The sequence below is a fragment of the Panthera onca genome, chromosome E1 (genome assembly GCF_046562875.1).
Source record: "Panthera onca isolate mPanOnc1 chromosome E1, mPanOnc1 haplotype 2, whole genome shotgun sequence".
Taxonomy (NCBI): Eukaryota; Metazoa; Chordata; class Mammalia; order Carnivora; family Felidae; genus Panthera; species Panthera onca.
In genome coordinates, this window is record NC_138352.1 from 56,476,812 (window position 1) to 56,503,899 (window position 27,088).

Consider the following 27,088-nt stretch of genomic DNA (forward strand, 5'->3'; position numbering starts at 1 on the left):
TTTTTTGTTTGTCTCTTTTTTCTTTGTTTGCTTGTTTGTTTCTTAAATTCCAAATATGGGTGAAATCATACAGTATTTGTTTTTCTCTGGCAGACCTATTTCATTTAGCATTTATGCCCTCTACCCTCTAGGTCCATCCTAGAGGGGATGTTGCAGATTGCAAGATTCTTTTTTATGGCTGACTAATATTCCATCACACACACACACACACACACACACACACACACACACACACCACATCTTTGTGCATTCATCTGTTGATGGACACTGGATTGCTTCTGTATCCTGGCTATTGTAAATAATCCTGCAGAGCATCCTTTTAATGCCTCCTATGTGATGGACTCTGCTTAGCTGCTGTACATTGATAAATTTGGGTTTGTTTAGTCCGCCTTTCCAAAGATAAGTGCTGGAGAATTTTAGAGTTAATAAATAGAGTAAAATATGTTGAATGTTTCAATAAAGTAATAGAAGAAATATATCAACCCTTTTCAGTATTCATGCAACAAATGTTTATTGAGTACCTCTTATGTGGTAGCCCTATGCTAAGCCCTGGGGATATGACAATAATGTTGTTTCAGCTTTAATTGAGTAGTTTGGCACTGTACACAATTCCATTCACACAGATTCAGCAAATACTGATTTTTCTCCTATGCAGTGGGCTGTTTTATGTAGTGGGCTGGACACCAGGGCTATAGTGGAAGGCAAAACAATAGAGACCTTAGAGACTTTACAGTGGGAGAAGCAGGCATTAATTCAGTAGTTGTCGAAATTAATACATAAGAAGACTACAGTATACTATGAGAGTATGTAATGGGAGAACCTGATGTGATTGGTGGGGGGAGGGGGAGGGGAGAGACTAATCAAGATTTTTCAGGGGTGACCTCTGAATTCAAACCTGACAGGTGAGTAGGAGTTAGCCAGGCTGAAATGGAGAGGAAGCACATTCTAGGCAAAGAGGGAGAGCCTGTGGGAAGGAGCAGGGTGTAGAAAAGCTAAACTAGGCCAGTAAGGGAGGTGAAGTATAAAGGAAAGGCAGGGGGAGGCACACAATTTGAGAGAAGAGAAAGGGGGCCAGGCCAGACCTTGCTGGATTTTGGTCTTTATTCCAAGGACTATAGGAAGCCTAAGGGGTGTTAAGCAACAGGGTGATAGGGTGAGGTTTGTGTTTTCAAAACAGTCCCTCCCTAGCTGTGGCGGGGTGAACAGTGGAAGGAGGTGGAAGCAAGTGGAAGCTGTATGGTTTTTAGGCGAGGGGGCAATGGGCAGTGGCCTGGACGGGGTGGTGGTGGTGGTGGGGATGCAGGAAAGAAACTAGATCATAGATATTTAGGAGTAAAATGTCTGATACAGCTAGGATGTGCTCAGAATATTTGTTTAATGAATAAATAAACCGGTGGACTCAGGAGACACGGAGCTCAACCTAGTTAAGAAGTTACAACAGAAGGGGTTTTACACCAACACTGATGGGATAACTTCTCTTGGCTTGTTTAGGCAAAGTACATTTTGATGCAAATGTATAAATTCATTAAAATGACCCTTATTTAGTGATTCTTTTGTCTCAACCAAACATAAATGACCCACACGTATTCTGAACAGAGAAGTGACGATATAAAACGTTTGGACATATGTTTATATAGCAAGTGTTTTATGGTGCAGATCATGTGTTTTTGGAACTTAGTTTTATGTGACTAGGTTTCCCGGATGCCAGACTTTTGTAAAATGCAGCCAAACAACCTCCATCTGGACAAATCGGGAAAGAATTGTGTAATCTGTCCCTTGAGCTTTGTGTCTGGGGAATTACAGTATTATATTGTCCTTTATCTCATCAGCGATGATTTCCTCTGTCATGCATCTTTTCACTGTGTACCCCGGAGGTGACAGATGATGATGATAATGATGACTAAAATGTTCATCGGGCTCCCCTCCCTGCTGAGACCTTCCTTCCCCTAGAGCAGTTCTCATCTTCCCACTGGTTAGCACTCAGTTCTTGCTCCTTCCAGCCCTACAAGCTGTCAAAACACCTTCCTGAGTCCCATAGGGGAAGGCGGTCTACCACTGAAGACTCCTCTGGGGAACTGAACCAGCTTCTCCCACCTTCCTCCTCGCCCTCCTCGGATGACTTTTCCTCACCCCCAGCCTCTGACCAGTGAGACCGGGGAAACTAGACTTCATTGTTCTGCTTTATCTGTAGCACTACTGATAATGAATCCTCTGTTAGTCTGGATCTAATTCTGTAGTCTTGGTTCCAGGATTATCTCTTGATTGGATGCTGATTGTATATGTTTGTTTGTTTTTTAAAAAACCATGATGAAAATTTACCTTATTATTTATCAGCCTACTCAGTTACTTATTAGATAAGATAGGGAAGTTTAACAGTAAACTTACCCTGTCCTTCCAGAATCAGCACATGAAGTTGTATAAAATGGGTGCCCAGTGAAAACATCTTGAAGTACCTTGGAGGTACTTTTATATAACGAAAATGTAATGTAAAATGTAATTAAATATTTAAAAGTATCCTAATTTAAAAAAATATGCTGTGGTGCCTGGCTGGCTCAGTCAGTGGACTGTGCAAATCTTGATCTCGAGGTTGTGACTTAGAGCTTCATGTTGGGTGTAAAGATTACTTAAAAATACAGTCTTAAAAAAATGCCCTGAAAATACCTTTTGAACAGTATGAGTTGCCCCTCTTAAAAACTTCAAAAACTCCTAAAAATGAATGAAGACGTAACATATCTTCCAAAAGGAATTGATGAAGCCTCCTCACACTTTTGTTAAATAATCAAATTTACTGTGTCTGGAGAAAGGACACTTGCCAATGAAAAATGACAACAACTTGTCTTATTCTATTTGCACCAATGCAACAAAGGAGAATAATGTATGAAACTATCATGTATTTATCTTCATGTATTTACATCCATAAAAGCTGTTTCTTTTTTTTAAATTAATTAATTAATTAATTATGTGCATACACATAAGTGGGGGAGGGGCAGAGAGTGAGGGAGGGAGAGAATCCCAAGCAGTCTCTGCCCTTTTAGGTGGAGACTGACGTGGTGCTTGATCTCGTGAACTGTGAGATCATGGCTTGAGCTGAAATCAAGAATCGATGCTTAGCTGACTAGGCCACCCAGGTGCCCCCATAGCTGGTTATTTTCAGTAGAATATGTATAGACTTACATATAGTTGGTGCTGAATAAATACTGGATGAATGAATGTATACACAAATAAATGAATATGTGGTGTCTCACATACATAAATGTACCAGTTGATCATTGTTTAAAAAATGAAAAATTATACTTCAACCGGTTAAAAAAAAAGTTGTATTTGCAGCTCTGTTCATTTGAAATATGAAACTGCAGCTCTAATGACTTTTTTTAAAAAAAATCCCATGGTATTGACAAATAAATGAAATATTCCAAAATGGATATATTTTTCTCAGCAGAAACTTCTTGTATATATATAACTTTGGGACGCACGTTCCAAGCTAAATGTATATAATCTGACTAGCCAGGTTCAGCCAGGGAAGCAGCACAGGATGAAGAGTCAGTTAGGACATTAATATTTTTCAGTTTGATTTTGAGTTTATGATACTAATGTTAAATGTTATTTAAATCTTAGATCTAGTCCCAAAACTTAAACATTCACTAGCCTATAAAAAGTCACTTTCTCAGCTATGTGAATAAATTTTCAGTTGATGTTTGAGTATGTTTTTAAAAGCTTGAGTAGTTCAGATTGTCTCTCTAGTTGTCTAAACTCTGAATAATTACTAGCTTTCTTCTTTATGCCTTAAGACAACTTGCCTCCTTACTGGTGGACTTTCTGGAAATTAATGCCATTTGTTATTTAAATAAGAATGTTTTCATTTATTAAGTTGATAGTTTGCCTTTTTTTCTTTTCTTTATCTCTTTTTTATGTTTTATTTATTTACTAAAAAAATGTTTTTAAGTTTATTTATTTTGAGAGGGAGAGAGAGAGAGCACAAGTGGGGGAGGGTCAGAGAGAAGTAGAGACAGAACCCCAAGCAGGCTCTGCAACCTCACTGCAGAGCCTGATGCAGGACTTGAACTCACGAACTGTGAGACCATGACCTGAGCTGAGATCAAGAGTTGGGTGCTTAACCAACTGCACCACCCGTGTGCCCCTCTCTCTTTTTTGAAAAGTAAACTTTCTAGTATCAAACATCCCTCAAGTGGCTTGAAAAGCAGTGTTAGTTTTTTAAAAGTTCAGTTCATGAGATTCCAGTAGGTGGCACTCTTACAAAGCCTAAAAGAATTGACTACTTTGGCAACCCAGGGTTGTTTTCTAGATGGTTCCCTTCTACTGTGACCTACTTGCAAACCTATTTGTTCTGGATAACTAAAAGTTATTGTTTTCCCTAATTATCAGAGTTATACATGCTCTTTGTTAAGCATTTTAAGAAATGTACATAAGAAAAAATATAATTGTCTTCTGAGTCCTTGGTAATTTCTAGAAGATAACCACTGTAACAATATGCATATATACATACAATATACTAATATATACATTAGTATATACAATACTTTCCAGATCTTTCTGTAGCCTATACATACAACAAAAGGATATAAAAAGTAAACATTTTAATTGGCGAAGTTTTAGATTTTAAAATGATCATGAACAATATGCTTTCTTTTGTTGTCTGATCTTGTACTTGGGTTTTGTCTTGTAAGCTATTTTCCCTTTATTTTCCTTAAAGACAGACCTCTCACTTCTGCAGTTCATTAATTGCTGAGTCCAAAAGGACCTTTTACATCTGTGTTGAATTAGGGCTTGTGGTCTTGTGAATGAGGGCTGGAATCTTGTGATAAGGATGCTGTGCTAATTGCACTTCTTAGCAGTGAGAATGGGGCAGAGTGAACTTAAATAATAAACCTAATGCACCCTTTGCCAACTGAAGACTGTAGAATATTCTGAAATATTACCAGAATAGGACTGCTATTTTGGACTTGATGACTATTCCATGAGATCCTAGCCATTGGTGCTTATGTGGGCAATTTTGTGATATCACTGATTTTTTTTTTTCAGTAGCTCCCCCCCCCCAATATAACTTTAAGTCCAGCTGACTTCCCCCAGAGTGAATAATCCAAGAGACCCAGCCAGAATTGAAATGCTTTTTGTGGCCTAGCCTTGGAAATCACACACGATCTTCATTGTTGGAGGGGACTGTACACAGGAACAGGAGTACCAGGAGGTGGGAATCATTGGGGCCATCTTGGAGGCTACTGCAAGAAGCAATCAATGCATTGAAGATTACTTTATTCTTTTAATGAGGTGTAATTGACACACAGTATTTACTCATTTCAAATACACAACATAATGATTCAATATTTGTGTATATTGTGAAATGACCACCACAGTAAGTCTATAGATAGCTATTTTAAAGCCACAGGATTAGTTAAGATCACCCAGGGAATGAGTGTAGAGAGAGAGGACAGAAAGATGTGGCCAGCATTCAGAGGTCACAAAGAAGAATCTGAGAAAAAAATGGCAAGTGAGGTATTGTCCATGGGAGCCCAGAGGAGAAAATGCTTTGAAAGGAAAGGAGTGCCGAAAAACTAAGATGGTAACTAGGAACAGCCCACTGGGTTTATCCTTGTGCAAAACTCCTTTCTCCTTTGAGTCTCACACAGTGCAGATGTAGTTATAAGGAAAACATGTTATTTGAAAGAGTAGTACTATTTGCAGCCACTGTTGTGTACCAGAAAAGGGATATCATCTATTACTTGGAGGCTGTGGACCTTGTTCAGGAAAAGACTTTGATCATTTCTTTGGGTCTAAAAGGTAAAGTTCTCCCAGGATGTGTTGTGGTGGGTGAGGGCTAGGCCGAGAGTGGAATTGCTATGCAAATATGGAGATAAATGGAGCACTGGAAACCACTAGCAAATATTAAAAGGAGTGTGACTTCAGAAAGCTGCATGCTGAAGCAGGTCAGCTATAATGGCATAATAACCTTCCGTGGGTTTTTGCACTCATGGCTAGAATTCCTCCAGGCTTGCGTGACTCCTGCCTCTCCCTTCTCCCCATGACACTCCTTGTTCATCAGTTCCCCTGGTTGCTGTGCCCCATATGGGTTCCATACACTAAATAATAATAGAGTGCATGTATTGAGTACTTGTTAGGTGCCAGGGACTGCTTCTAGTGTTTTATGTATGTTACCTCATTTCATCTCCACAAAACCCACCCACTTCAGTCATGGATGGGGAAACTAAGGCACACAGGGATTAGGTTACTTACTATGAAGTGGCAGAGCCGGGATTTGAACCCAGTCTGGCTTCAGAGCCCAGGCTCTTAATCATTAAGTCCTGCTCTTATTTCCCTTTTAGGGTTTCGATTTTGGCAACCCAGATTGAACCCCCATCTACTCAGGCTTAAACTTTGGCCACCTGCTGCCACAACCCAGAACATGACACCTGTTATTGACTCATGGGTCTGATCCACCCCAATGAAAACCCCACCCTCGGCCTCAATGGCGCCAGATAGGAGAAGGGACGTCAAAGCAATGTTTGTTTACACCCTCGTGTTCTTTCACATGTGTTTCCTCTGTTTCCTTTTCCCCTTCTCTGCCTGGTTGATTTCTGTATGAAGCAATTAGTTGCCCCCTGACAAACTGTTCACTTCTTCGTCCATGTGTCCTTTGAACTTCTATCTGCCTTATCTCTCTGTATCACCATTTCTGGTAGAGGTGTATCTCTGCCCTCGATTGTGGGCTCATCCAGGCAAAGATCTTACCATATTCACCTTTGAGTCTCCAGTCTTGTACACTGTAAGGGTTCCATAAGTGTTTCTTGACTGAATGAAAGAAGGTCCTAGAAAAAGAATAGGACAACTGTTCTCCCCCATCATGGGTAATGTAATTTTGCTGTAACCTTGATTGGCTGATGTAAAAAGGACAGAACTTCTACACTTGATCTTAGCCAAAAGGCCGAGAAGCGATAAAAGGACAGAACTTCTAAAAGAATTGTTTTTTAAAAGTGCATTTATTTTGAGAGAAAGAGAACACGCATGTGGGTGCATGTGAATGGGGCAGGGGCAGAAAGTGAGAATCCCAGGCTGGTGCTGCACCAAGAATCTGTATGTATGTATGTATGTATGTATGTATGTATGTATTTAGAGTGAGAGCACAAGTAGGGGAGGGGCCGAGAGAGGCAGAGGGAGAATCCCAAGCAGGCTCTGTACTGTCAGCACAGAGCCCGATATGGGGCTCGAACCCACCAACTGTGAGCTCATGATCTGAGCTGAGGTCAGATGCTTAACTGACTGAGCCACCCAGGCACCTCTCTAAAAGAATCTTCTTAACTTAATCTCCAACCTTGCCATCTTCATCTCAGTGTTTATCTACTTTATTGTTAGTATTTTACAAACCTCTCTCTATGCTCTTGACATTATTGTTGGAATAGAGAAGGTACACATTTCACATTATTACCATTCATCTTTTATTTATTAAAACCATACTACTTGATCAGAATCCTGTGATTAAAACATGTTCCTGGTCACCAGAAGAAAGTTTATGAAAAGACTACTGCAGGTCCAGAAAGATGTAAGGCAATTTTGGTTTGTTATAAAGACCAACGTGGCCATAGTGATTTGTAATTGAAGAGCAAAAAGGACTCATAGTGAATAGGGAATCCAAGGAAAATGGAACAGACAAAAGTAGAATTGAACTAATATAATATCTTACTCTGAAAGGGATAATTTCTGCTTGTAAATTTACTGTTCCTAAGGAATCAATCTTGGGGAAGATCTTATGAAATTTTATATTAGTTCTTCCTGAACTTGAGATGAGACCACTTCACCATTCACCACTTCCTGCACAATTGTCTTGATTTTCCGGGATTTGGTTGGATCTAAAGATAAAAATAGAATGAAGGGGGAGAAAGTTAGTGTTTCACATATTCATCCAAAATTGATTGTTGTTTGACTTAAGCTTTAAGTGAGATAGTGGCAGATACAATCCATTAAATTTAAACTTGTGAAAGTGACTTTTGCATTCTAAAACAATGCATGTTATTCAGTGAAAATGAAATGTATTCTGTATTGTCTTATGCACAAATGAAAATACTTTTCTTTTTAAACATTTAAAAAGTGGTTATGATGCTCATAATACCTCTTTGTAGAGTAGATTTTTCCCTTCCTGGGCTTGCCAAAAGTTTTATATAGTACAGACTGTGTATTTTTCTGCAGGAATGCATAAATATTTTTCCTTGGCTCAGAAATGCAAATATACTTTAAATTATTAATATTATTAATTATTAATAATAATTAATGTTAATATTAATTAATAATAATTATTAATATTATTAACTGCAATATTTAATGAGATCTTATAGTTTTAGTCATTAATAAGTGTGATTCTGACTTACTCTAAGTGATTCTTAGGGAATCTGCATACCTTTAGAGGAATCGATCGACTGTGTTTGAGATTTGGAGTCTGTCACATATAAACTTTCATCAAAACCGTCGCTGTAAAGAAAACAAGGGAGATGGTATCACATGATGCTTTCTGGGAGGAGGAGAAATAAAGAGTTTGCTGTTGAAGCTAAAAATGTGCATAAAACTAGTTTTCTAAATTTCTTGATGAACAATGATTGAATGTTGCACCCTGAGAGGAATCACTTAGTGCGTGGACCTTTATTTTCAAACCGTGCCTAAAATGGGCTCTCAAAGTGAAGCAAACTGGCTGCTCTCAGAAGTCAGATTTCCTGATTTACAGCCCCGGGCTCTTCCCACTATTCCAGGCTGCTGCTCCCTTTTGGAAAGTTCGCTGCAGTTGGTTGTGAGGTGACTCAGGTGGCTGTTAATTGATGTGTCATTCTTAGCATTGGGGCATTGATACCAGGTCTCTAATGGGTGACTTTTCTAGTGCTCCTTTGCAGTATGCCTCTTGTCTGTGGTGCCATTATTCATCCCAGCATTTTATAAAATTCAAGATAGCGGGTGACAGCACTTTGCAAAGTGTAGGACATTTACCAAATCCAAGGCATGTCATTAGGAGATGTGGTAAATTTCCATCAACCAGAGAACCCTGCCTTCTGTTGCCCAGAGCGCAGCAGGTGGCCGCTGTTGGTCAGCCACTAAACTCATTTCCAACCCATTTCAACCTGTCTATTCACCCTTGGGCCTCGCCGTCCAGCAGGCGGCGGTAGGTCTCGATCTCCAGCTCCAGGCGGGCCTTGGCGTTCAGCAGCCGCTGGTGGTCGGCGTTCTGGCGCTCGGCGTCGGCGCGCACCTGGAGCAGCTGCTCCTCCAGGCTGCCGATGAGCTGCTGCACCTGCGACAGCTGGCCACAGTAGTCGCCCTCCACTTCCGCCAGCGAGTCCTCCAGGGATTTCTTCTGCACAGTGGGAGGGAAATGGCACAGACAGAACGGTGGAGGGGACTGAAATGAGGAAGGCGGCCCGCCGGTGGCCTTCCTAGTGTGGATGGCACGTTTTCTTTGGAAGTCATGAAAAGATACTGCGCAGGCGTGCCCTACCGTGGCCAGCTGGGACTGGAGCTCGATCTCCAGGTTTTGAACTGCGCGCCTCAGGTCGGTGACCTCGCTCTTGCTGGACTGAAGCTGCTCCGTGTTGATGCTGATCTCTTTCCTTAGCTCCCCGCTCTGCCGAGGCAAACAGGGGTGAAGGGACGTGAGCGGGCGCTGTTCCCGCGCCTCTTTCCTGCAAGTGGGTCAAAGCCTTTTGTTTCTGTTCGTGGTACCTTTTCAACGAACCAGGCCTCCGCGTCCTTACGATTCTGCTCAGCGATGGCCTCGTACTGCGCCCTCATGTCGTTGAGGAGCCTGGTGAGGTCCAGCCCCGGAGCAGCGTCCATTTCCACGCTGACCTGCCCCGGGCCGCCTGCCAGGAAGGTTTGGAGCTCCTGGGCACAGAGAGTGAGAAAAAGAGGGGCACAGAGGCCCGTTGTGACTTTCGTGGGTCTCTTCCAACACAAAAGACACTAAACGTTTTATTTCATAACCGTGTTGCTGTACTGACATAATACAAAAATTAAACTTTTTTTAACCCAAAAATTCGTATTTTTCTTCTATTTTAAAAGAATTTAAGACATTTTCTTGGGTCCCTAAACTTACCATAGGCCCTAGGGGCTGTGCCTGCCATAGAAAATGGATGAGTTGGCCCTGCCTCTTGGGGTTCCCGGGCCTTTACCAAGAAGAAGGGAGGGCCTGGTGGGAAAGGTATAGTGGGGTTCCAACCACAGCTGCCAGACGGGGGGCTGCAGAGAGTACAAGGGTTGAGCACTGTACCGCAGTCATTGATTTCCAGTAGAAAGTTATTTAGAAACCCATTGCCAGGGTCATGATTAATGTCTGTTTTGTACACCAGCTTTTGATATAGTGGCACACCAGAGTCCCATGGGAGTTTTACACTGGGCATAACCTGTTTCTCTAACATATAAAATATTATGTATTGTTTGTAGACTTTTGTTTTTGAACTTGAAAAGTACTATATTTTTTTTTAAAAATCACTAAATCAGGACAGTTAACATTCTGATTGTTCTTACCTAGTGATGCAAATGACAACATCAGAAAACACCTCTAATCCGTTAAACCTTCACTGAAACCACCACCAATCCCACCACCATACATAACACACATCCAGAAATTCAAAGCAAAGGGCCAATTTAACAGGGACATGATATAGCATCCATATTGGGTCTAACTGTAGGTTTGTAAATTTGAAATTGTAATTTGTGAATTCGGGAGAAAAAACAGCTTAGAAAGCTGCCTTTTCAGCTGACCTCTTCATGATTCTTCTTCAGGTAGGCCAGCTCCTCCTTGAGGTTCTCGATCTGCATCTCCAGGTCGGCCCTGGCCAGGGTCAGCTCGTCCAGCACCCTGCGCAGGCCGTTGGTGTCGGCCTCCACACTCACCCGCAGGGCCAGCTCGTTCTCATACCTGAAAACCAAGTGCAAAACAGTTCCTGGAGTCCACACACCCATTTGACTAAGGCCCCTGCCATCATTTCAGGGCTGTCTTGTGCCCCTTGTGATTATTTAAAAGTGGCAGCATCGTGACGTATGACGTATGATGCTCTTTTTCCTTTTTAAGATTTTCCCTTCCTTTTTTTCATGGTAATTTACTGCTCAGTTGGAGAGAAGTGAAAAAATTATGAGGTGAGACTTTTCTGCCAGCAATGACCCTCAGTAGCACTGTGTCCCAGGGAACAGTTTCCCCTTTGGCTGGCCACCCCGGCTATAGACAGTAGTGGCCCCTCTCCAGGTGGGGTTTCTGATGGCATCCTAAAAGCAGTTGAAAATAAAATAATAGTCTTTTTGCTTAACTTTTATTCATGATTTAATTTAAAACACTGCTACTTCCTTACTAGCTTTTACCAAGACTTCAGAGGTTCAGGATCATCAGCACTGCCACATCCTGTGTGGGGATTTTATGGAGCAGGATGAGCATTAGTGTTTCTTCCTCAGGTCTGGGAGGGTGGAGTATGTGAAAGGAGGAGGGAATATCAAAATAGGTGTGTGGTTAATATTTTAGTGGTATGTGTCATCCGGAAAAAGACAATTTCACTTAACTTCTGGGCAAAAACATTATGAATTCATTTTGATGCATGGGAGATCGAGGTTTGGGACATCGGTGGTAATATCATATCCGTGTTATGAGCCAACAGCAAATTACCAGCATGGTGATCATAGCCCTAGGCTAAAGCACCTTATAATTAAGGATGTGTGAGGTGAATTGTGTCCGAATCTGATTACTTCCTAGAATGCCCAATGTGCATTTACCAAAACAACAAATGCGCAGAGCACGTGAACTGCAGAGGGGTAGAATGTTTGCCATCAATGAAGGCAGGAAAATAGGGACTAAGAAGAAATAATGAGACCTGTCAATTCTCATCAGTCTTTCATTTGTTCTACTCACTTCATTCTGAAGTCTTCGGCAGCCAGTCTCGCGTTGTCAATCTGCAGGATGAGCTGGGCATTTCCAATGGTGGCGGAAATGATCTGGCCAAAGAGGGGGAGACACACAAAATGAGGACGGAAAATACTAGTATTATGCAGGTATATTTTTGACAGAAAATTTTTAGGTGATGTTAACCTGCGATTTCATTACGAGTTTAAGGCAATTTAACTTTTTAAAAGAAAACATTTATAACATTTTATTTAAAAATCAAGAAACATGTTTTTGCAGAAAAGGTAGCAGAAGTACAATCACTTTATAATAAATGATAAAATGAAACTAAATATCCTGAGTTGAGAAATTGCTCCTAATACAGTCAAATTGAAAAACCTTAAGTTTTACATGTCTTATCACTGTAAAATATTGTAATAGTAAAAAAGAAACATCAAAAGGAATTCCCAAAGCCCCTTCGAAAACCATATTGTTACCTTATTCCTGAGGTCTTCGATCAATGGATAATATTTACTGTAATCACTCTGCGATCCGGGGTCTCCAGTCCCAGATCCTCGTGTTTCATACCATTCTCGAATTTTGTTTTCTAGCTCAGTATTAGCCTCTTCTAGAGCTCGAACCTTATCCAGGTAGGAGGCCAATCTGTCATTAAGATTTTGCATGGTTTCCTTTTCTGATCCAGAAAGAAGGCCTCCATCATTGCCAGAGAGAATGCCTCCAGGGCCACCTCCGGGGCTTCCTCCAAATCCAATTCCCAGGCCTCCAAAGCCACCTCCCAGGCCTCCAAAGCCACTTCCTAGGCTTCCAAAGCCACTTCCTAGGCTTCCAAAGCCACCTCCCAGGGCTCCAGAACCACCACCCAGGGCTCCCCCATAAGCACTGCCCAGTCCTCCTGCAAAGGAAATTCCAGAGCCACCACCAAAGCCAGAACTAGAACCAAACATGGAAGCAGAAGAAAAGCCTCCCCCATAGCTGTCTCCAAAGCCAAAGGTGCTCCCCCCATAGCCACTTCCAACGATGGAAGCAGACGTGCCCCTGGCTCTGCCCGATGTCCCACTCTGGGAAGATGGCCGCCGGGAGAGCCCAGAGGTGCGCACTGAGAGGGACATGGTGCTGCTGGAGAGATCCGCAGCCCGGAGAAGGGGGCTACAACCTGAGAGAAAGCAGTGTCAGCAAGGCAGAAAGGTTGGCCTTTTATAGGTCATGAAATGGGTGTTACAGTTGAAAAGTTCACTCTCCTCATTCAAAATATTGTGCTTCCCCCTTTTTTGACCAGCTCAACAAATGCATGATTTATGCATACTGAAAACTTATCGGTATAGAACTAATTGAATAATTGTGCCCATTATATATTTGTTATACAAAAAAGAAATCTGGGTGGAGTAGAGATAGGTTGTCAGAAGGAATTTTTCTCTTCCAACATATTCTATTGCTTGTATTCTCAGCACTGCCCGGTGTCTTAGGCACAGTGGGAAGGCAATGAGGGATTGTCAAATGGATAAACTAATCATACATCGTCCTCAGCCTTGAGCTTCTTAAAGTTCTTCACTCATATTTCTGACTTGTTTCCTTTGGAAAACTAAATGTAAACCATGCAGTCATGATCTAGTCTATCTCCTAGTGGAATATAGATTCAGAAGCAGTTGTGAAACGCACTGGTGAGAGGTGGGGGAATAAATGCATTTTCCAGATTCATACAGGAATTTGAATTCTCAAGGATTTTTTTCTTAATTTTTTTAATGTTTAATTTCTGAGAGAGAGAGAGCAAGGAGCAGAGAGAGGGAGAGAGAGAGGGAGATGCAGAATCTGAAGCAGGCTCCAGGCTCTCAGCTGTTAGCACAGAGCCCCATGTGGGACTTGAACTCATGAACAGTGAGATCATGACCCGAGCTGAAGCTGGACACTTAACCAACTGAGCCAGGTGCCCTTGAATTCTCAAGGATTTTAAATCATCAGATTAGAATTAGGATGTCGCATGGTTTCTTTTTTTCTGATTCATAAAGGGGACCTTTTGAACATTGAAAAATACTATGTTTTGAGTAGAATATTAGAATATTCTCAACAGCTTTCCCTTTACATAAGAATTACCTTGTTAGTAAACTCTATGAAATCAGGAGCCTGATTTCACTGTCTGATTGTTCACTGCTCTACCCCCAGCATTGCTAATGTATCAAAATACAACTGATTTTTTGTGTATTAAAATTATATCAGTGCTCGCACCCTCAATCCCTGCCCCCTGCCCCTCCAAATATCCAGAAAATATTGACTCTAACTTCCTGGGAAGTGAGGCTCTTTTTTTTTTTTTTTTTTTTTTTTTTTTTTTTACATTTATTTATTTTTGAGAGACAGAGTGAGACAAAGTGAGAGCGGGGAAGGGGCAGAGAGAGAGGGAGACACAGTATCGGAAGCAGGCTTCAGGCTCTGAGCTGTCAGCACAGAGCCCGACGCGGGGCTCGAACCCGCAGACCGTGAGATCGAAGCCGGACCTGAGCCGAAGTCGGACGCTCAACAGCCTGAGCCACCCAGGCACCCCGAAGTGAGGCTCTTTAAGTCTATGAATAGTCTTTTTTTTTTTTCTTTAATTTTTAATGTTTATTTTTGAGAGAGAGAGACAGAGCATGAGCAGGGGAGGGGCAGGCAGAGAGAGGGAGACACAGAATCCGAAGCAGGCTCCAGACTCTGAGCTGCCAGCACAGAGCCCAATTTGGGGCTCGAACCCACAAAATGCGAGATCATGACCTGAGCAGAGGACGGCCGCTTAACCCACTGAGCTCTTGAGCTGGAGCCAGCAGTGCCCATTGGTGATACGGGGGCAAATGCAGAGGGTTTACCCCTGAAGCCCATGTCAGACCTCTATGGGGAATACTCACTGTCAATTCTGGCAAATGGAAGGACTGTGTGACCCTTCTTTTTGCTTTCCCAGGGACAGGAATGATGAACCCAGGGTGAAATCCAGTTACAACTTCCTTTTACCTTACGACGGAAGGGACACATGTGAAGAGATGTATTTCCCCCCCTCCTATACACATCACAAAGAGCAAGCCGGTGGGATTTCCAAATAAAGGGGCTTTAAGCAAGACATTTGCAGAAACTACATATTCTTACAATAAATATAGAAAAGATGCAGTGATCAAATGCAGACTCTGCTTGATGAGAGAGGCCATAATCCGTTGGTTTCATTTCTTGAGAAAATGGAAACGTGTTAAGTGGAAATAACCAGGGGCCTCAGCCTCCTATGGAGATTGTTACCAAAGGTTCCTTTAATCTGTATTACAAGCACTTTGAATGAGATTGTCTTTGTTTGAATCGTTGATAGTGATAGTGGGCTTACTACATTCTAGACAGTGGGCCAGGTAAACTGTAGACGTTATTTTTAACCTTTGTGGCAACCTCTTCAGTTGGATACTTTTGTCCCATTTTACAAGGGAGCAATCTGAGGGTCACGACGTCAAGTGACTTATTCAAGGCCACAGAGCCAGGAGGTGGCAAAGACAGGATTCAGGTTGCAGTGCGTTTTATAGACAACATAACCCTGCTTCTTATGGTGAAAACAGAAAAGACAGAGGGTCACTCAGAGCCGCCAGCCATGAGACTGGGTTTCTGCCCTGCACATCAACCAGGAGCTTTCACTCTTTTCTTTTCAAAAAAGCTTTCTCCTTGAATTTCATTTCTCATTGTACAGGCTGAGACCGAAAGAATGACACGAGACATGAAATCCTGGAAACGCGTGGGCAAATGTAGTTTTAGTTATTCTTTTGACATGTAACTGCATTGTCAGAGATCATATAAAGTACTAGTTCAACTTGCACTTCCTGCACAGGAGCTTGATGTTATGGTCATTAATTTTTGCTTATAAGCTGCTCCCCCCCAACCTGCCCCACCAAGGGTGAGTCCATTGTGATTGCCATAGAAATGAAAACAGGCTATTACTTGCTTACAGACTGGAGGGAATGTGCCAGATGCAGACTTGTAACTTAGTGATATCATCACGTGATATGGGAATATGATTAACTTGAATTCTTGAACTTGGAGCCGGTTTTGTCCTGACATGTATACTTTCCACCTCTAATGCCTATATGTAAATTTAAAATAATTGTGCTCAAGTATCTATACTTGCCTTTTCTGGGAAGTGAATCTTAGAAGTGAGTCTAGGGGAGAGAAAACAAATGTTTGAAGGGAAATTAAAAAATAAAAAGCACTAGCTAATACTTTAAGTTGGAATTGTTATTTGAGACTGTCCCCAAGTCAGTAAGGGTGAGAGCACAGGGTGTCCACTGGTCATGTTTTGATTTTATGTCATTCGATGTCATTCTTTCTAGATGTTATAAGGCTCTTAGTAGGTGTAATCCCCCAAGTCCATCCTAGCTTCCCCTCTGGGGTTTCTCTCGCAGTGTGATGGGACCACTTTGGCACTGATGGTTTCGTATGAAGTCATGAAATTCCAATGCGTGATAAAGAGACCCATATTTAGGGACTACAGGTCTTCTCTGGATCTGTATGCCTGTCAGAAATAGGGTCATGCTGTTCCATGTCCTAGCTGGTATAAGAAGTATAGATACGGAGATTAACACTTCACCTTCACACAGTAACTACTGGAAGAACCAGAGGTAGAGCCATCTGGTTCCACATGTATGTAGTGTTTCACTGCTTTCTTTGAAAGATTGTTTGGAAGAAACTAGAGATTGACCCAAAGGCAAGGATTAGTTTTCATTTTTATGATAGGAAATTCAGTTAATAGTAATCCTAACTTTTGAACAAAGTATCATTATTGCCTAGGGCCGTGGGCAATAATTGTCATATTGATGATGGCCATGCCTAGTGAATTTCAATCCCCACCTCCTGTAGGGTTTTTACTAATCAGACTCAGTTTCAGTATTTGCATGTCAAAGTTACAGACTATTTTGGAATGTGTTTTGGTAGGAGAAAAAGAATTCACTGTTGTGTAATTAATTGCTTAGAAGGGTATCATGACTTCAGACAAACAGTCCTGAGGTTCAGTCTTGCTCCATGACTTGGTAACTGTAACTTTGGGAGACTGATTTCATATCTTCATATATAATCCTCATTCATAAAATGGGGATAATAGAATAAGGCCAACCCATATGAAATTGCTATTTTTTAAAGGTAAAAAATGATCACGTATTGGCAAGATCATATGATTCAACTTAATAACTTCTACTTCATGGTGTCAGTGTGAGGATTAAATGAGAAATGCATATAAAATGCCATGCACACCGCTTAGCTCATAGTAAGTGCTCAATAAATGGTAGATACTATTATCTGTAAGCAAATCACATTATTATTTTCAATATCATCACACTCAAAATCCTGTTTACTTACAAACTTATGTATCAAAATTTAAATCTAAGCTGTTCATTTACTAGAATATGACGAGAGAGGGCAAAATGATTTTTCCTGTAAACATTTGCAAGGCAGTTACTGCTTCCTGAAATGCAAAATGGGTGAGAATACAGTATGTATCTTTTTGGGTCTGACTTCCCTCAGCATAGTGTTTTCAAGGTTCATCTCTTTGCACTGTGTATAAGTTGCCAAATAATATTCTGTTGTAGGACCTACTGCATTTTGTTTATCCATCGATCAGTTGATGGACATTTGAGTTGTTTCTACTTTGGGCTTATGGATAATGCTGCTACAAACATTTCTGTACAAAAGAACAAATTATTTGATTCCATTTATTTGAAATGTCCAGGGTAAGCAAATCCATAGAAGTGGATTTGGTTGCCAGAACTGGGGGGAAGAGAAGTGGGGGGTGACTCCTACTGGGGTTTCTTTTCTTTTGTTTAATGTTTATTTTGAGAGACACACACACAGAGAGGTAGAGAGAGAGGGAGAGAGAGAATCCAAAGCAGGCTCTGTGCTGAGGGGCTTGATCCCATGACCCTGAGATCATGACCTTAGCCAAAATGCAGAGTCTGACGCTTAATGAACTGTGCCACCAGGCACTTCTGGGGTTTCTTTTCTGAATGATGAAAATGTCCTAAAACTAGACAGTAATGATGGTTGCACAATCCTGTGAACATCCTGAAGACCACTGAATTGTGTACTTTATGAGGATGAATTTTATGGTGTATGAATTTTATCTCATTAAGGCTATTATTTAAAAAAAATAGTGAGAAATATTTCATAACATACATTCACCCCATAAAGAAAGAGAACACCTGATGATTTATGCAGTTTTATCATAAGGAGAAGCATTCTGCCTTGAGAAGGTTTTCACTAATTTTGTGTTTAATCTACTCCCATTTCTTTTTTTTAATTTTTTTTGTTTTTTATTTTAGAAACAGAAAGCATGAGTGGAGGAGATGGGCAGAGGGAGAGAGAAAGAGAAGGGAGAATTTTTTTTTTTTAAGTTTTTATTTATTTTTGAGACAGAGACAGAGCATGAGCAGGGGAGGAGCAGAGAGAGAGGGAGACACAGAATCCGAAGCAGGCTCCAGGCTCCAAGCTATCATTACAGAGCCTGATGCGGGGCTTGAACTCATGGAGTGTGAGATCATGACCTGAGCCGAAGTCGGACGCCCAACCGACTGAGCCATCCAGGCGCCCCTAGAACAAGAGAATCTTAAGCAGGCTCTAGGTTCAGCACAGAGCCCAACCCAGGGCTTGAGGGCTTGATCCTAGGACCCTGGGATCGTGACATTAGCTGAAATCAAGAGTCTGATATTGACCTGTGCCCCTAATCTATTCCCATTTCAAGCCTGATGTGCTTCATTCTTATTCTGCTCAGCATTTGAAATCGGAGTCTGACTCTCAAATTATTCGAAGAGCTGAGTTGAGTTGTTTTTTTTTTTTAAGTTTATGTATTTATTTTGTGTGTGTGTGTGAGAGTGAGAGAGAGAGAGAGAGAGAGAGAGAGAGAGAGAGAGAGAGAAGCAGTGGGGAGGGGCAGAGAGAGAGGGAGACAGAGGATCTGAAACGGGCTCTGTGTTGACAGCAGAGAGCCCCATTTGGGGCTCAAACTCATGAACCGTGAGATGATGACCTGAGCTGAATTCGGACACTTAACTGACTTGTGCCACCCAGGTGCCCTGAGCTGAGGTGAATTTTAAAAGGCAATGAAGACAATGGAAAAGAAAGCAGATGTAACTCAAAGCTAGCAGGATTATACCAATATCAAAAATCCAATGAAATTAACCAAGAAATTGGCTCAATTAAGAATCCAGAGGCCCCCGAAAGGAGATTTTGTAATTCGGAAACAGGAAAGATTAGAGAGTGGTTTATTTGCAATTTGCAGGGACTCCTCTGCTCTGCAAAGTTTAGTATAATTCAAATGTGCTATAATTTTCAGGAACGTTAACAAATTGATATTAGGTGGTCTATAGCTTATACCCAATGTGTTTCATGGTAAAGATGGTGGTAATGAGGTTTTAAATGTCCTAGTGCTCACTGGGTTTTATTTTTGTAGGCACTTGGCAACTCCTCTGAATAAAACATCTATATTCAGTTATAGAGACTGATAAATGGGCTTTCCCCCGCTTCTGATCACTACAAATTTTTAATAGCGCTTTCTGATGGCCACTTTCTTGTAGGGAGCAAAAATTATGTCTACATGTCTTTCAAACCCTCAGCAGCATCTCCCGGCAACTGTTTACACATCTTCTTCCATCTCTTTGGTTTCACACGACACAACCTTGCCGTCCACCACTTCTTCCACAATCGTCTTAATCTTCCTTTTTCTCTTCACATCTGAATTTAGATTTAAGTATAAAATGTTAATTCAGGAACATGCCTCTGCTGACTTATAATATTCAGTTCTAAACCATCATGGTTTTACATGTATTTTTTCCTAAAAAGAAAAGAAACCCATTCTTTTTCTTAAATAATCTTGTCAAATTTATAAATAAATGCTGAAAATGTCACTGTCTCCAAATTCACAAATTTTCTTCTCTCCCCACCCCAAAGAGAAAGATACAATATCGAATTAAGCCAAATGTACTTTTTCATCTTATTTTTTTTCCCTTTCATGATCCCAGGATGTCTCAGAACGATAATAGCTTGGGCCGAGAAAACTACCCTGTTGTGGGAGTATGACAAACTTCCCATGTTGGGGGTTTCTTTATATGACGTGCCTGATTTTTAGAATCCCTAGGGTAATATCTGCTGACTTGAAAACCGATCTCTCTTTACTTTTCACCAGTGGCATTTAATAAGTGGTAAGCTGCTGAGTGAGAATTCAGTCTTACAGGAAATGTGTGAAATTAGAACACTTACCTTTCTCCTCCAGGGTGCTCGGCAGATGCTCTATAGTTGTGTTTGTCTGTCTGTATTTTTTAAGAAAAGAAAAAGAGACAGGAAAAGGTGTTATCACCATTTTGAAAATGAAGCACTGTCCTGCCTTTTTTGTTTCAAAATAAAGTCTGCGTGATGTGTGTTTTAATGCTGTGTTTGCATTCCCCCCTTTACCGTGTCTCTCTCTCTCTCTCTCTCTCTCTCTATTTATCTATACAGATATCTCTATATCTATATCTATATATCTATCTATATATCTATATATCTATAGATATATATATATATACAGATATCTATCTATCTCTATCTCTCTCTATATATACAGATAGATAGATAGATAGCTCCAAAACTGACCTGTTTACCCTGTGCTAGAAGTTTTTGTAATAAAAATAACAAAATTACAGTGGAAGTTTAAATCTTGTGTTCTCTTACTGAGTTTCTTGGGTGTGGTAGTTGAAGACAGTTGCTATGGCAATACTGATGATTCTCAAACTGGTCTCAAACTCTGTTGTTCATTTCGTGACCTCTCAATGAGGATTTTTAAAAGTTATTGTTGTGTTAAAAGTTATTCAATTATGTATTAATCATAAAAATTAGCAAAGCATAATCTGTATCATCTACTGTAGAACCATCTTCTAAGTCGGTCCTACACATAGTTGGTATTTGGAGGATGGGTATACTTTTGGTATATTTTTGTTTTGTTGTTGGTGGCGCATGTGTAATTGCTTTTGTGCTAGGGATTGCATTGGTGCTGGGGAATGAGTGACAGTGTAATATGTAGACATTAAAATAGCACAGCATGTAGACACTGGCACATATCCCTTGATTCTAAGAGCCTTACGTGACATCTTCTCCTTCCAGAAGGCGGCGGTAAGTAGCAATTTCCTGCTCAAGCCGGGTCTTTATGTCAAGGAGGATATTGTACTCCTTGTTCTGGCGTTCTGTATCACTCCAAATCTGTGTCATTTGGACTTCTATGGAGTTCAGCAGTGCCTGGATGGTGGCCAATTGGCTACCATAACGAGCTCTGGTCTCCTCTAATGTACGCTCCAAAGATTCTTTCTATGAGCACAAGAAAAAGTGGATGTTTCTTAGTTGAAAACTTAAGAGGTGGCTCAATTTTAATTTCATTTGAGGAGAACTTCCACTGCTAGTCATTGTGGGCATGACTCTTATTTCTAGCTTTGTTTCCCCCTCTTTCCATCTAGGCGACCTCAGCCAGCTGCTAGGATCCTCAGTTCCTGGAGTCTTCTGTTCATTTTTAGCCTTGCACTCACTGTTGTCTTACTGTGGTATGTTGTATTATTGTTCTCAACGTTTGCCTCCTCTCCCTGTGATTGTGGTGCCCCTCCAAGTGGAGGATTAGGTTTCCTCATCCCTGTTGACAGGAGGCTTGGTCGTGCGACTTTCTTTGGCTAATGCAATGCAGGTGAAGCTGACAAATGCCTTTTCTGAGAAGCTTTAGGAGCTATCACATGGTCTGGCCATTGCTTTTTTCTTTCTGCAACAACACTGGCATGCCCTGGCTAGGGTCTCCTCCTTTAGCCTTACCCCCACAATGGAAATGCCATGGAGCAGAGCTGCAGCCAACCCATGATGGGGTAGTGTTGTTATTGTAAGACACCATGACAGGAGCTGACTGATTTGCTTAGCCTGAAATGTCTTTACCCCTATTGTTCAACTACACATTCATCTCACATTTTAAGATCTAGTTTAAAGGCCACTTTCTCTGTGATGTCTACTCAGGTAGACCTCCAGGTCTTCTTCCAGGTCTACTTGCCCCTCTGCATCCTTGCGGTACATCGCCCTTGTCCTTGATTTCTTTCTGTGTTTTAATTATAATCGGTGGTTTGGCCTGTTTCCCTGCCAGCCCTGCAAGGGTGAGGGGTTATTTCCTAGAGTTTTCTGCATCCCCAGAGTTCCTCACACAGGCACTTAGTAAGCATACACTACATTGAGAGTGTGAAGTTAGATGTGCTTTACCATACTGAGGTGGGACTGGAGTTCGATCTCTAGGTTCCGGTAGGTGTGTCTCAGCTCCTTTACTTGAGCCTCATTGTCTTTTATCTCTTGAGTGCTCCCTGTGACTTGTTGCTGCAGAAGTTGAGTCTAAAGTTCCAAAAATGAAAAAAAAAAAAAAAAGTGAGTAAGGAGAGAGAGAAAAGAAAGAACATGAGTTATCTTTTTTTTGAAGGACAGCTTCTACATAGTTGCTTACTTACCCTTTGGAATTATGCTATTACCTGTGTCTCAAACTGTTCCTTGGCCTTCTGAAGGTTCTCCTGGACTATTGTTTCGTACTTCTGCCTCAATTCATTCATGATGGTGCCAAGCTCCAGGCCTGGAGCAGCATCCACTTCTACACATACAGTATTGCCCAAATGTCTGCGTAGGCTGTCTACTTCCTACAAGAGTGAAAATCCTAATTATAGTCTGAGGCACGTTCTCAGATGAGGCTGGGCAGAAAGAGTAAGTCTTATGGCTTCTTTCATGGGGAATGAGTAAAAAAGAAAGAAAATAATTTAGGTAGGGCTTATTGTAGTGCGGGTACTGCTCTAAGTCATTGAACCCTGACAGCTCATACCCTTATTGTTGTCATCTTCTTACCAACTCCCCCCTCCTGATTATCATTATTAGAGCCATTTCTATCATTCCCAACACTGCTTCTGAGCATGGCCTCACCTCCTGATGTTCTTTTTTGAGGAGATCCAGGTCTTTAGTCAGTTCTTTAACTTGAATCTCCAAGTCTGTTCTACTTAGGGATAGATCAGCCGAGACCTTATTCAGGCCTTGGATATCACTCTCCACTGTCAGGCGCATCTCCCTCTCAGCCTCATACCTGTGAATTAATTGGTATGCAGGGATAATTGAGTCCTCCAGAAGCCATTATAGAACAGATAGTCCTAATATAATGAGATATTTTTATGTGGTATGTGAGGAGATCAATTTCAATACATTGTATCCTTTATATATATCAAAAATGTTCATGGGAACCCAGGAATCAGATAATTTGCTCCATAATATAATCTCTGTAATTTGGAGTGATTGGTAAAAAAAGCAATCCAAAATAACTCTTAAAAGTTCCTAAATTCTTGAATATATTTTTAAGGAAATAAAAAAAATATTTGCTTTAATTAATGTGTCAGCAAAAGATTCTCATTATTGATATTAAATAATGGTTAGATTTACTTAATGAATGCACGTGATCAATTTATTATTTTTATTACTTTGTAAGCAGATGCATCCAAAGTGAGTTATCTTAAAAATTCATGATTCTCTTCCAAAATCTTACCTACTCCATTTTTATTGAAGTAGCAAAACTTAAAAAAAATGATAATGCAGTGGAACACCCAGATATTGACTTGGTATAATTGGAATGAACAAACGTTTACTGCTTTAGTCTTCGGATTTGCTTTCCCATTTCCTCCTTTTGGATCCTTTGTAGCATTAAAATGCTACCCTTTTAAGCCACAAAGGAGTTTTTAGTACCAATGCATTGTACACATTCAGGTTGAGAAAGCCCTAGTATAGGAGCCATTTATGAAGAATGGTTCTGATCACATGTGGTGTGATATGGCTGCAAGAGAGTGAACACGATCTGAGCTGCTTTAATCATAGTCCTACTTATTTGGTTGGTCAGACCCTATTGTAAAACACCAGCAGACTCAGAAGCATCAAAGGTCATCCCTGGAACTTGGGCTGTACATTTGCAGGCACTCCAAGAAGCATGGATGACTCACTTGGGGAATCACTGAGCATAGACAAATGTCTTGCTTCAGATAAGAGAAGGGCACCTATGCAGAAGGGGAGTTTTAAATTGCTTTGGTGTCACTCCAAAGGGCACAGTTAGGCTCAGTGGGTGAAAAGGTAGATGAAGAGTTACTAAAAAAGAATGTTCTAGCGACTAGAGCTAACCAGTGAAAAATATTAAGAATGTGGGAGAGGGAAGTCTAGCCCTGAGTGCTGGGCTGGACCAGATAACTTCTATCACCCTTCAAACTCCCAGATCCTGAAATTACTTAAGGTAGCTCCTTTACCAACAAGAATGTGGAAAGCTGAATGTCATGAGGCACAGCTAAAAGGAATCCTTTTCCAGGAAGTTTTACCATGGTGCTAGAACCTACTTCAGCCTGAGGTCCTCAGCAGCTAGTTTGGCATTATCAATTTTCAGGACACAGTGAAAATTTTGCAGTTGTACACTTTTAATCTGGAAAATACACGAGAAAGAATGACATTTTCAACTGGAAAAAAGTTTCAAATGATTGAGTTTATCTTCAGATACAACCACTATTCTATCAAAGATGATGTTCCTTTCAACCATGAAAATAGGAAGGGCAATGATATGGGCATTTAACATAATCGAGTCATAAAATACAACTCTGGTCCCAGGGTTAGGTGAGCTTTCTTATGGTTTTACAAAAGGAAGAATTTCATTCAACTCGAACCATCAAACTTTATCGAGTGCCTTCCCCTTGATGTTGTTCCTGCTGAGAATATTCCTGTTAGCCTTTCTCACTTGGTGAACAACTTCTCCTCCATGTCTCACCTTCTACATCGTTGCCTCAAGGAGGTCTCAGTGATTTCTTCAAGGCAGAACTGGATGAATTGCCTGTGTTCTCACTGCCCTATAGGGCCCTCCTTGCTAGCATCTATCCCTCTGTGTGGATTAAGTCTTTGTGTCTGTTCCTCCAAATCACATTATGTGTCCATATTCCCCAATGCTCAGCATAGTGTCCAGCACTTAGTATCTACCAACTATTGGCTGAATGAATGGACACTTTGCTATGTGAGAGTTGTGTTGGGCACTGAAGCTGTCAGGATGGATAAGCCCTCGATCTTAAAAAAGGGGTTCCCGAATGGGTGCGTTCCCTAAGATATATATGGATCCAGGCTGCTTGTAGAAGATGTTATAATGGTCTGTGTCTTTCAGCAGATCCAGCTGCCTTTCTGTGTATACTGAGGCCACCAAGGAGGTGGCCTTTGCTATAAAGGAATATGAATGTTAAAATAGGAATGAAAGTGAAAGGGATTCTTTCCTCGATTAGATACGAATTTGAAAGCAGAGCAAGTGCTTGTGTCATAAGTGCCCTTCACTTTGGAGCAAAGTTCACTCCCTTTATCACACAGTTGATAAATAGAACTCCACCTTTCTCCGATAATGTGGGAGTAGGCTGTGATATAATTGCAACAAATTTGAGTTGGGGGCAATAGAACATCTTATTGCTGTAGAAGCGGCTTCTGAACTGATGATGGGATTATTAAACAGGGCATTGAAAAATCTGGACCTCACGAATACCTACATCCCTTCCCCTTATTTCCACCCTGGGTCACTTCATCATTGAAATTTTTCATATGGTGTCTTAATACTAATATTACAAATTTACATAAATTAAAGGAGGAGCATCTCTACATTGACTGGGAATTCACAAGTTAATGGGAACTGGGTGAAAAAAAAGATTTATCATCACATAAAAATTTTAGCTCTTCTTAGAAAAACTTTTTACTATCCACTTAGCTGTGTCCTGGTAAACTGTGACAAAAATACAGATTACAAGACTGGAGGGTAACATTTTCATATTTTCCATGTAACTATATTGTAAAAAGTTAACAAAGTATGATTTACAGTCATCCAGTTATGTAGTCAGCTATTCAACCACTAAGGGTAGATTATGGAATTCACCATTTTTATAGATATAGCATTTCAGCCTAATTTGCTTTCTGACATCTATTTGCACCCACCTAACATAGATGCCCCCTTGGTATACCGTGCAGCTCAGCAGTAGAGTGGAAAACAAAGGCATCATCCCTTACCTGGTTTTGCAGCTCTTTTATTTGTTGGTAATATGCACTGTCGTCCCTGATGCCGGGTGTGTTTGTTTCATACCACTGCTTGATCAGCAGTTCGAGTTTGGAGTTGGACTGCTCCAGGGAGTGTACTTTCTCCAGGTAGCTTGCTAGGCGGTCGTTTAGGTTCTGCATGGTCATCTTATCATTGCCAGCAAACACGTCTCCTCTGGTGAGATCACTCCCATAGCCCACCATGGGTCTGGAGGTCGAGATGCGGATGCCCTGGCCTCCAGCCCCCCCATAGACGCTGGGTGCCGCCCCAAAGTGCTGCATGCCTCCCTTCCCATACATGGAACCTCTCATGCTGAGTGCAGGACCTTGCAAGGAGGAACTCAGGTTTCTGTGGAAGCTTCTGCCGGTGAATTCCATTGGAGATGGTAGGAGGGAGCACCTGAAGCTTCAGGATGGCTGGAGCAGATTCTGCCTCTGGGTGGTGGATGAGCTGACCTTTTATACAGTTCGTAGGAAAGGAACACCTCCTCTGCTGACACCTCACCGCAGGACTCACACCGCTGTCCACCTTGCCTTGCTGTGTGTTTTCTTCTTCTCTTTGTACGGCAGTCTGTTCCATTTCATTCCAGAAACTACGCCTAGAGGCATTCCTTAGAGGCTTTTCTCAGAGGCGATTCCTTTTTTTTAAACAGAGACAACAAAAGGAAACCAGAAGATGTATTCTTTTAGCCCTTGCACCTGCCTTGGCAGATTTTTTTTTTTAATCATAATACACACATAAAGAATATTTGCAAACCCTGTGAATAATTTAGATACCTAAAGAAACAGACATAGGTACATAATAGTAAGCTACACTGGTTTAAAAGAACAATGGTTTAAAAGAACAATGTTTTAAAATCTTTTTTAATTTATCATTTTCTTTTTGGTGAGAGCATTTAAGTTCTTCTTTTTCATAAATTCCAAGTATACAGTACAGTGTTATCAACTACGGTCACCATATTTTGCATTAGATCCTCAGACTTTATTCATCTAAAAGCTGAAAGTTTGTATTCTTTTACCTCTCCCTATTTTCCCAACCCCCCAGGACCTGGCAGCCCCTGTTTCTATGAGCTCGCCTTTTTTTTCTGTCCTTAAGATTCCACATATAATATTTGTCCTCTC

The 27,088-nt window shown here is 41.1% G+C and overlaps 2 protein-coding genes and 1 long non-coding RNA gene across 8 annotated transcripts in view; 1 reads left to right on the forward strand and 2 right to left on the reverse strand.

Moving 5' to 3' along the window:
• Positions 1-27,088, forward strand: part of LOC132687672 (uncharacterized) — a 151,884-nt gene that overhangs the window by 31,160 nt on the left and 93,636 nt on the right. The gene's annotated exons all lie outside the window — the stretch shown is intronic.
• Positions 7,734-13,055, reverse strand: KRT12 (keratin 12). The gene is made up of 8 exons (XM_060646107.3): positions 12,355-13,055; positions 11,888-11,970; positions 10,753-10,909; positions 9,712-9,873; positions 9,488-9,613; positions 9,126-9,346; positions 8,405-8,475; positions 7,734-7,859 (listed from the first exon to the last, which is right to left on the reverse strand). Exons 1-8 carry the CDS (start codon positions 12,985-12,987, stop codon positions 7,768-7,770), a joined length of 1,545 nt encoding a protein of 514 aa, XP_060502090.1. The 5' UTR covers positions 12,988-13,055; the 3' UTR covers positions 7,734-7,767.
• KRT20 (keratin 20) lies at positions 18,271-26,416 on the reverse strand. Its single transcript, XM_060646102.3, has 8 exons — positions 25,940-26,416; positions 24,253-24,335; positions 22,811-22,967; positions 22,372-22,533; positions 22,112-22,237; positions 20,970-21,190; positions 20,111-20,160; positions 18,271-19,585 (listed from the first exon to the last, which is right to left on the reverse strand). Exons 1-8 carry the CDS (start codon positions 26,342-26,344, stop codon positions 19,488-19,490), a joined length of 1,302 nt encoding a protein of 433 aa, XP_060502085.3. The 5' UTR covers positions 26,345-26,416; the 3' UTR covers positions 18,271-19,487.

Coding starts and splice junctions, on each gene's coding strand:
- KRT12 (XM_060646107.3), bottom strand. CDS start 12,987: ATGTCCCTCTCAGTGCGCACCTCTGGGCTCTCCCGGCGGCCATCTTCC. Junction 10,910..11,887: donor GCCGAAGACTTCAGAATGAA/GTGAGTAGAACA, acceptor CTTGGTTTTCAG/GTATGAGAACGAGCTGGCCC. Junction 9,347..9,487: donor TCCAGTCCCAGCTGGCCACG/GTAGGGCACGCC, acceptor CCCACTGTGCAG/AAGAAATCCCTGGAGGACTC.
- KRT20 (XM_060646102.3), bottom strand. CDS start 26,344: ATGGAATTCACCGGCAGAAGCTTCCACAGAAACCTGAGTTCCTCCTTG. Junction 22,968..24,252: donor GCTGAGGACCTCAGGCTGAA/GTAGGTTCTAGC, acceptor ATTAATTCACAG/GTATGAGGCTGAGAGGGAGA. Junction 22,534..22,810: donor TCAAAAAAGAACATCAGGAG/GTGAGGCCATGC, acceptor TCACTCTTGTAG/GAAGTAGACAGCCTACGCAG.